The sequence below is a fragment of the Dipteris shenzhenensis genome, chromosome 32, assembly GCF_047967505.1.
Source record: "Dipteris shenzhenensis isolate YYH24624 ecotype China chromosome 32, Dip_SZ_1.0, whole genome shotgun sequence".
In the NCBI taxonomy this organism is placed as follows: Eukaryota; Viridiplantae; Streptophyta; class Polypodiopsida; order Gleicheniales; family Dipteridaceae; genus Dipteris; species Dipteris shenzhenensis.
In genome coordinates this window covers 28,567,934-28,578,697 of record NC_141627.1, presented here as the reverse complement: position 1 = coordinate 28,578,697, position 10,764 = coordinate 28,567,934, and the positions used below count along the sequence as shown (strand labels likewise).

The 10,764-nt window shown below is 43.8% G+C and overlaps 1 protein-coding gene across 1 annotated transcript in view; it reads left to right on the top strand.

The window, feature by feature from the left end:
* The first annotated feature begins 248 nt into the window (after positions 1-248).
* The window catches only part of BSH (transcription regulatory protein SNF5, putative (BSH)), a 32,200-nt gene continuing 21,684 nt past the window's right edge, over positions 249-10,764 (top strand). The window contains exons 1-5 of the mRNA XM_087370788.1: positions 249-477; positions 556-644; positions 9,179-9,273; positions 9,433-9,504; positions 9,642-9,689. Coding sequence (XP_087226914.1) covers positions 428-477; positions 556-644; positions 9,179-9,273; positions 9,433-9,504; positions 9,642-9,689 — 354 coding nt within the window. The 5' untranslated portion in view covers positions 249-427. The remainder of the gene's footprint in view (positions 478-555; positions 645-9,178; positions 9,274-9,432; positions 9,505-9,641; positions 9,690-10,764) is intronic.

The window sequence follows — 10,764 nt, the reverse complement described above, 5'->3', positions numbered from 1 at the left end:
TTACACCCACCAGACATCTCATGGAGAACTCTTTCCCCCTGCCTTATTTATTGGGCGCCACCTAAGTGTGGACCCTCTGTAGAACATGAAACCAGAGAGCGGAGAAGATACCACGGCCCTGACGAACCCAGGCATGCAGGACTTGCCTTTGACCCTCAAGCCTCCGGCTCACCACGTTAAAACTCCATAAACCAGCGGGTGCTCGAACTAGAGCTGCCATACTCATACTGGACGTTGGTTGTGGTGTCAGCAAGCATTCAGAGTCTCACACCTCTCCGTATGCCTGCATTCAACATTTGATTATGAAGCCAACATTTGATAATCAAAGCATGAATGTTTAGGAAGCCAACATTTGATTATCATGTGCAAGGATCCAACGTAAGGTCACTCGAAAACTGGGCAGGAGTTTGCTTCCATTTTGTTCCACATGAAGGGGGGACAAAGCAGTGCCTCCAGATCGAACGTTAGATTTCGAATGTATGTATTTCTATTGTCTCCCTCGCCTTTTGCTTCTGATTTCCTTGCTTTGATCGAGCTTCCTTTGCATCACTCCAGGCCAACTGCCGAAAACCTCATTCCCATCCGCATCGATGTCGAGGCAGAAGGACAACGCTACAAGGACGCCTTCACCTGGAACGCAAACGGTATGTTTCTCCGATGTTGAAATTGGCTTTTTCATCAGAAAATCACAGGCAAAAGTGCCCCCTATCCCTACCCTCGTTGGGCTTTAATGTGCGACGTTGCAAGATATGGCGAGCCTGTGGTGTAGAGTTGAAGGCCTTCTGAAAATCCACAGAGCAGAATATACTCTTTGTTTGTAGTTTCTGGCATCCTTAGTGAGAGCTTATGATCCGTTCTCGGCTTGACCGATGGCTCGCATGCATGCTTGCTCAGCATACTCCCCGATGTTATCTCCAGTGCTGATCTGTATAACTTGGGGTGCCTGCATGGATCCCCTACCTTTTGAATCAGAATAATGGTAAAGTGCTGGAGGATGTGGGAAAGCCTTTGCACAAAGGAGGCTTTGTGGAGCAAGGACAGGATGGGAAAGTATCCCCCACCAATGGTCAGAATTAGGATGAATAACAGAAAGATGGAAAGTTTTGGCTGGTTGTCTAACGAATATTCTTCCTGCTGCCGAATGTGCGTCTTGTGTGGGACTGGCACGGCGATCATAGCGGCTCAATACCTTGAGTCATGGCTACATCACCACGAACTGAAAGCATTTCGTGTCACAAACATTCAACCTTGATAAGCAGTAGTTAACGACTTTGGCATTCGATCATGACTTTGTTTAGTCTTCTTACGTGCACCACAATTTCTTCTACAAGTGGCACTACATGGCAGCAACTTAGATGGAAGCAAGCTGAAGCTGAAGGTACAGAGCTAAGAAAAGGTCTCTAAAGGAGAAGTTAGAGCTGAAGGGGTAGGGAGGAAACGGTACAGAGGCTCCGTTTGGGCTTTGATCTCAATGTAGAAAACGGTATGGAACAGATTAGTGAAGGGAAGTGGGAGAATTATATCATTGGCATATAACAATATCTGTATCATCAAGTCCATAAGCAGTGACCCCTCACCTCCTAGGTGGTCAATAAAGGTCGTGATCTTATCAAGGTAGAGCCCAAAAAGTCAGTGAGATTGCTTCACTCCGATCGTGCCCTCAATCCAATTTGGCAAGCCTCTTGGGGCACGTACTCTCCCTCTTGCTGACTCAGATAGACTTGTCAGCCCTCAAATAATGACTCATATAGACTCATCACCCCCAAAATAATTACTCATATAGACTCATCACCCGCCACATAACGAGTCGTGGGATATGCCAGTCTTGAAGTCTTCTTAGAGCGTGAGACTGTTTCAAGGGACTTCCTGTCTACAAAGCAAGTGTAGACTTTTTGATCTCGAATTCGCCTCTTGGTGATGGCCCGTAGAGCGAAGATGTGGTATGGTGTCTTCAGAATCCAGCTTGTCTCAAAGCTCCCTGCCTTTGTGTCTTTGTGTGGAGATTGATCTCTCTCTCTAGAAATCTTGGCCAATTTGTGGTCAATCATGAGAGTGCAGTAGCTCTTTATGTATCGGCATTATGGTTGTGGTATACCAACCAGGGGGAAAGCCATGGCATCCGGCATGGTTGAATGTTTGTCCTAGGATCAGGACCAAAAAGGCCTCCTGTCCATGTGTAGAGTGCTTGCTCTGTAGCCCCTTGTGGTCCTGGGCTCTCTTGTTATGGAGTCGATGCAATGCAGCCTGCACATTCCAAGCAAGTAGGATGTGGTGGGCTTGGGCAGGGAGGACATATTAAGTGGTGCATGGGCTGGGACATCATAGAGCGACGTAGCATATGTGTTTTAGATAGCTAGGTTGGTGATGGGGATGGGTGGCTTCCCATCTAAGAGAAGTTTCCATGCCACTCAATAGTGGAGTCCTCTCCTTGAAAAGAGCAAATCACCTCATCCGACCTATGTGAGATGAGAGCTCGCCTCTTACGGCATGTGAGATCCTTTGTGCCTTGGACATGTTTGATGCTTGAGTGCCCAAAGATGAGATCTCACCTCATACGCGAGGAGGCTTACAAGCCATGGGCTAGCCCTTGTACAAAGCTTGTGGGCTAGCTTGTGAGCTATGTAGCAAGTACCTATTGAGCTAGCTTGTCGGCTAGCCCTAGTACCTTACGGTGTTCTAAGACTCCCTAGGTTTTTTGCTGGTTGCTCTAGCAGACTTTTCAAGTTAGTTCTGCTGTCCCCATAACTCTCTCTGATGTTTGTGTAAGCTCGGCATTTTAGGAGTACATGCTGCTCATTTTCTACCTCCCTGTGGGGCAGATCTTGCAGATCCTTTCTTCTTTGGGGTTTTTGGGTGTTGGCCACCTACCCTCTCCACCTCTAGATCATGTAAACTGGTTCTGATTTTGCAGATTAGATGCTTTTAAATATTGATGTCTTCCCCAAGGTATTTCTGTATCCCATAGCTGTCCATTGAGTTAATCTCCTGCTTGTAAAACTGCATTTTTGTCCCCGGGTTTTGCCATAACTTCAGTAGCATTTTCTGCGTTACTATCTCTCTGATTTCACATGCATCTTCTGACAGCTGTCATGCCCCATCTTTCCATCCACTTCATCCCTTCCCTATGCCGTCCTGCTCTTTGAGTAGCTTCCATCGCCTTGTGTGGTGCCCTATTGGTGTCCATCTTAACAAATTTCTTGAGGTAAGCCATGAATCGACACATGGCCTCCCTTTCTATAGGTATCATACCTATTTCAGCGAATAGGATGGGGTAGGATGTCTGTGCTTGAACCCCTAGCTCTCCTATAAGGAAACATTTATGTTTGGTTTCTATTCTTTCCTAGTAATCCTAGAGAGCCTAGGTGCCCAGGCTGGGCATCCGTAAAGAATTACTATCTGCACAACCATAGTGTATAATAATTTTCTCATTTCCCAATTCCACAAATGTGATATTTGGCATTTATTTTGGAAGCTATATAATGCTTTCAATCCTCCTAGTATCCTCCTCTCCACACATGCATTCCATTTCTGTGAAATTCAGCCCTAGGTATTTATATGTGTAGAGAGAGAGAAAGAAAGAAAGAAATGTGCTAAGGAACAGAAAAGAGACTGAAATAGCAAAGAACAAGGAATATTTGTATTGCTCGAGTGTCTGTAGTGTGTCATCCATACAGTTGGGCCTCTCTTACATAGAGTGTGAAGAGTCACACATGAAAAGGTGTGTACTCTAAAGTGTATGTGCATGAAGAGGTGTGTGCCCCTTGTGAAGGGTGTGACCCTTGATGAGAGGGTACATTACAATGGTAGTGTCTCTTGTGAAGGGTTGTGCCTCATAGGAAGTGTCCCGTCGAAAGGGCATACCTTTCCACAAGTGTCCATTCATCAAACCATCCATAAGTCTAAGTTACAGAGAAAGAAATACGTCATAGATCGTGACATCCCCTCCCATTCAAAATAAGACCTTGGTGGAGATAATGAACTGGTGTGAAAAATATCATGGTAAATTCTGAAAATATTGCTGTAATATGTCAGGGTACTGCTGTAAGTCTTCATCAGATTGCCAAGTAGCGTTGGAGTTGTCCAGATATCCCCAAAGAACATGGAATTCCATGATAAAAAATCGTTGGTACAATCGGAGTGTGTCCATAAGTTGCTTGAGATGGAGTCATGCTAATGGCACTATGGAAAGAGTTATTATAAGCAAACTCCCCAAGCTGCTAAGTGTGACTGAATATAATGTCGAAGTGTTTCTTTCAAAACTTGGTTGACTCTTCCAGTCTGGCCATCTGATTTTGGGTGGTAGGCTGCAGGTCGTCTGGGTGCCGAAGTTCAAGTCACCATTGCGCAGGGGAACAATAGGGTTGTACCCAAGGATTCGAACAGAGAAATCCAAAAGTGACCGGTAAACTTAGGATCTTTGTCGGAAATGATGTTCTTGGGCAATCCATGCTGTCGAAAGATATGTTGTATGAAGAGTTTGGCGATGTCTGGAGCGTGGGCACTGCTTTTGCAAGCAACAAAATGTGCCATTTTGGACAATTGATCAACAATTACCATAATTTGAGTGTTACCACTGGATGATGGTGGTAGTGTTGTAATCAAATCCATGGAAATACTTTCCCACCTTTCAGTTGGAACTGGAAGAGGCTGAAGAAGTTTTGCTGGAAGTCGTCGACTTGCTTTCATTTGTTGACAAGATAAGCAAGACGTAACCCTTTTGATGATGTCGCTTTTCATTTGAGGCCAGCAATATGTTGCACTGAGTAACCTGTAAGTCTTGTTGATGCCTAGATGTGCAGCATAAGGAACTACATGATGCTCTTTTAACAAAAGACTTCGAACATCCTTGTCATGTGGTACATAGACGTGATCTTGATAATACAAAAGGTCGTCCGTATAAGAATAGGATGAGAAGATCTTCTGTTGTAAAGTTGAAGGTTGATCTTTTGAAAGAACTTGTACTGCGGTGCCGAAGTCTTGATTCTGGAGATACTTCACTTTGAAAGAATTCGGAACATCCATAGATAATGTAGAGATTACCATAGTTGATGCTAGAGGTAACCTGTTGAGAGCATCTGCAACCACATTGCGTAGTCCTGGAATGTACTCAATGGTGATGAGAGATTACCATAGCTGATGCTAGAGGTAACCTGCTGAGAGCATCTGCAACCACATTGCGTAGTTTGGAATGTACCCAGTGTGCTTGATGAGCGTTCATCACTAGCTAAGTAAAGATATACTTTAGGGAGTGATGGTCTGCTTTCACCACCAAGTCGGCTCCCATGAGATAATGTTTCCAAGAGTGGTAAGCATGTATAATGGCAAGAAACTCCTCATCATAAACCGGGTATCTGGTTTGGATATCGGAATGTTTATGGCTATCAAAAGCAATAACTCTGCCTTCTTGCATCAAGACTGCTCATCGTCGATCATGACCTCAAACGGAAGGTTTGGTCAGCAATAGCCATAATAGGTGTGGTAGTGAGTGCTTGCTTGAGTTGTTGGAAATTATACTCTATTTCGGGAAGCCACTAGAAAATTGCCGTGCTTTTCAATAATTCGGACATCGGAGCTGCAATCTCGGAAAATTGATAGACCTTGGTATGGTAGAAGTTTGCCAATCCGAGAAAAGAGCGGACATCATGAACGTTCTTAGGAGTAGGCCAGTTTCGGATTACCGTGACCTTCTTGGGATCCACAGAGATGCCTTGGGCTGAAATAACATGTCCCAAATATTTGAGTTGGGTTTTGAAGAACTCACTCTTCTTAATGTTGATGTAGAGAGAATTTGCACGGAGAACTTTAAGAACTTGGTGAAGATGTTGTTTGTGCTCATTTAAGGATCTGCTGAAAACAAGGATGTCATCGAGGTAAACGATGACGAACTTATCGAGGAAAGGCTTGAAGATATTGTTCATTAGTGTCATGAATGTGGTCGAGGCATTGTTTAACCCGAAAGGCATGACCAAACATTCATAGTGTCCATATTTTGTTCGCAAAGCCGTCTTATACTCATCACCTTCTCGTATGTGGATTGGATGATAACCTGAACAAAGATCAATATTTGAAAATTGTGTTGCGTGTAGAAGTTGATCGAAAAGGTCATCGGTAGTCGATGCAAAGGCGCATGGACTTATTCTCTTTTCCACAAGTAGTACAGGAGATCCGAAAGGGTTGGGACTAGGTCGAATGTGACCTTTGTCGAGTAGTTCGGTGACCTGTCTTTGGATTTCTTCATTTTGAGTGTAAGAAACCCGATAAGGAGGTTTCAATGGTGGATTACTCGAGGTGGTACTGCTTTGGCAATTCTTGTGGGAAAATATCCAGGTAAGGTTGGAAAAAGGGTTGGTTGAGGTACTCAAGAGGACCCTTTGTTGGTGTCTCCTCAACTGCCATAGCCAATAGAAGTGCAATCTTTACTTGACGTTTACGAATCCACTTCTTTACTTGTAAGGCCGAGGTAACTGGAGTTGAAGGAGAGTCCCTAGAACCAGTTAGCTCGATAAGTTTTCCCTAGTGGACAAATTGGATAGTATGGCTGCGAAAATCGATTGATGATCATAGTCATATAGCCACTGTTGTCCGAGGATGACATCGTACCAGGAAAGAGGCATGATGTCAAAATTCAACTTGTCTATATAATGTTGGATGTGAAAGGATAGGTTTTTGACCCTGGTGTTGCATAAGAAGGTAGTTCCATTAGCGAGTTCGATCTGATAGTCCTTGGAACTAGGACTAGTGGTCAACCGAAGTCTTTCGACCATAGAACTAGCTAGGAAGTTATGAGAGCAGCCACTATTGATGAGGATAGTGACCGTTCCACGAATCGATCCTTGGACACAAAGTACTTGAGTGGCCAGGGAATGTTTGGGGTTGCTAGCAAGGTTCATGTGGATGGTATTTGCCATTCGAACAGCTTTGCTCTTCTTGTCTTGTGCAGGAGTAGCATTCTGGGAAGTGCTGGGTTCCATATTGGAATTTTACTTGGGTCGATTTGGATAATTGAACCATCTATGGTCACCAGTGCATATGGTACAAAGTTCTTTTGTGCTTTAGTTGTTCTTCTTATTAGAGGCTGCACCTTAATGTTGGTGATGATGGTCATGGCTTTGTGAAGAGGAAGGGGCACGATCCTTAGAGGAGTGCTTTTGTTGGGATCCAACATATGATTTCTGAGACTTGTTGGGATCTTGAGACTGTCGAGAACCTAGTTTTTTCTGAACTTTGAGTTATCTTGAGGGCGAGCACCCTTGGCCGATGTAGAGTTCTGTGATTTGTTAGAACCCTGCTCCTTGTATTCTGGAAATTTGTAATGTGCTCTGCGTAAGCAATAGTGCCAGCAGTGGTTTTGATGTTTGCTTTAAGGACATCAATGCGTAACGGGGGATTTAGGCCTGAGATGAAAGCATGGAGGCAATCATCATTAGTCAAACCATCGATCTCCAGTACCAAAGTGGTGAACTGGGAGATGTAGGAAGACAGGAGCCCGTTTGCTCCAACTGTCAGAAATTTTGAGCGTGCTTGGAAGTCTGCATTGGCAGGTATGAACTGCTTACGGAGCATGTGTTCAAAACGTTCCTAGGTTAGCACACTTTTGCCGTCCTTTAAGCGTTCTTGCCACCAAAGAAAAGCTGTATCTTTGAGGAGGGAGGCTGCCAAGGCAATCTTCTTGCCTTCAGTGAGGTCGACAATGTCAAAGTACATGCGCATTTTGGTGAGCCACTGGTTAACTGTTCGGCGATTCCGTTGACCAGTGTAGGCTTCTGGTAGTTTTATGTCAAGTCTTTAGCTTGAAGTAAGTGGTAGAGGGCACGAAGTTCAACGTTTTCTACCTCTAGTGGAATTAGGTACACGTAGTTGTCGGGTGGCCTCACGTCATCCTCTGTATGTGTGGTACTGCGAGACAATATGAAAGAGAATCCTTTGAAAAAGAGAATGGAAAGAATCCACCTGGCATAGATCAGTTCTGCCCAATTAGTTGCATAGCCAGGCCTGAAAATCTCGTCTGGAGGTCCATCGATTATCTGTGCAAGTCCACATTGAATGGTGAACCAGAAAGAGGCGCCAGGCGAGACTTTCAAGGCTGATCGAGGCGATTTGCAGAAGAGGGCAGATTGCGTGGAACCTGGTGCTATCTCTTGTGTTGAAACTGCGCTATGTGCTGCATACAATTGGAAAGGCAGCAAAAGCGGCTGTTCATGGCAAAGATGGCGTGAGAAATCAGCGAGCGGCAGACTGGTCTGAATTGTGATAGATGGGCAGCACGGGCTGCTGGTCACAGGCGGGTATGGTGATGAATCCCTGTTTTAAAGAGGGGTGTCCCCACAGGAAAAGGTGTGCCTTTTTCATGATAGGGCCCCTTGGATGAGGAGTCAAAAACACTTCATCAAAAGGTGCGTCCAAAGGTGAAAAAGGTGCGTCCCTTGGTTTTGGGATAGCCCAAGCACATCAAAAGACACGATTTTTGTTGTGTCCACTCACATCAACTAGTGATGTGAGGAAGATGGAGAGGTCATCGATGACTTAGATGGGGTTGGCCATTCTCTCCATCTCTTCCATGCACAATGTGCGTGGGTCTCCTTCTAGCGGAAGTAGAGGTATCAGATAGGCACTAGAAGGTGAGGGACATTTCCTACAAGTAGGAGCAAAATTTGCTCTGATACCACTGTAAGAAATCCTCGATTTACTATATTTAGAAATGTGCTAAGGAACAGAATAGAGACTGAATAGCAAAGAATAAGGAATATTTGAATTGCTTGAGTGTTTGTAGTGTGTCATCCATACAATTAGGCCTCTCTTATATAGAGTGTGAAGAGTCACACATGAAAAGGTGTGTACTCCAAAGTGTATGTGCATGAAGAGGTGTGTACCCCTTGTGAAGGGTGTGACCCTTGATGAGCGGGTACATTATAATGGTAGTGTCTCTTCAATAGAATGTGTCTCTTGTGAAGGGTTGTGCCTCATAGGAAGTGTCCCGTCGAAAGGGCATACCCTTCGACAAGTGTCCATTCATCAAACCATCCATAAGTCTAAGGTATAGAGAAAGGAATACGTCACAGATTGTGGCACAGAGAGAGAGAGAGAGAGAGAGAGAGAGAGAGAGAGAGAGAGATTCATGCTTATTTTGATTTGCAGATCCTGATTCTGAAATACCTCTTTTTGCTTTCTTGATTTGCAGATCCTGACTTTGAAATACCTCTCTTTGCTAAGTGTACAATAAAGGATTTGAATCTTCCCATTGCTTTTGCTCCACTTATTGTGCAATCAATCCAGGTAAAGTTACCATATAATCTTTGTAGAGGTTGCTGCACTTTTGTCCTTATGAATTGATTCAAGGAACCAATCTTGATGCAATTAAGGGCAAGTGACTGAATTTCACTCTTACTTTTGTCCATACGGAATCATTCTTCACTCTAATGTTGATACATTCAGGCGCAAGTGACTGAATTTCGCTCTTATGAGGGGTTGGAGATGACCACGGGAGAGAGGGTTCATTGCTTGAAGGTGGAATGCACAAATGCGTAAAATTCCTTATCTAGTTGACTTGCTCTCTTCCTTTCTGAACGTTTTATAATCATAGAAGAGCTTGATGGTTTGGTTTTTTGTTTTCGTTGATTGAATGATTCTCATTTATTTTGTAGCTGGACCTGAGAGTGAATAGCACTGTCATTCGTGATCAATTTTTATGGGTAAGGTTATGCTCCAAACTATAACTTGGTTTAGGATTATGAAATCATCTAGTTCGTGCTATGATTTAATTTAGAAAACCCTATAGTTTTCAAAGTTGGAAGGCTTAAGAAAGGGTAAGGGAATGTGATAATCCACACTTTTCGAGAATGCAAATGTGTGCAATGCATGCAGAATTTGAATGCCGATTGGCCCTCCAATGGGGAAGAGCGCCCTCGTGAGAGTACTTGTTTCTATTTCGACCTACATGCAAGGTGGGAGAGAGATGAGGGATGAATGCAATGTGGTAGAGAGAATGCAACGTGAGATTCACAATGAAAGGGTGATACCCTTTCATTAACGTCCCTTGAGATCACTGAAGTTCCATCTTCCCATTTACTCCTACCCTTAGCTTATGACCCAAGCGTCTACCCTTCAATGCACCTTAATGTACCCTTCCCTTCCTATTGCCCCTAGGACCTAGACACGTGTGCACATTTTTATTAATAGAATAAGTATCACATGTCCAAATTCGATGCCGTCTGAAGCTGTGGCTCCAGCTCGACTAGTGCTATCTACTCAGATGATCCACCGCCATGACAAATCGATCGGTGTCCATCATAAATACAAATACATGTTACACCATTGGTGTATAACATAATTATAATGTTTTAATGTCTACTAATCACAGATTAGTGATTTCTCTTGTCATGACACTCCCTCGTGCTTGAATGGGCAGAAGTCCTCTTCTGGATCCTCTCGTCTCTTTCTCTTGCATACGCTTCTCTTTTACTTTTGCATTTGCATCTCCTCTTCATAATCTGCAAATAATCTTCTCCTGGTAGTACACGATCTCTTTTGAATCCGAACTTAAATCTCATCTTCAAGTTCTGGTTCCTCTTGATGCTGAATATTCAAAATGCAAAAGTACCACTGCAGTGCCTCTTCAGTATCTCTTCATGCTCAGAATCCTCTTATGAATACTTAGCTGCTGAAATCTCTTTACAGTAACCTGCTCAATAAGCTTAAACACATTCTCAACAAATTGGTCAGTATTGAAACGATTCTTTCACCCAAATGTTTTCATTGAACTAGGTA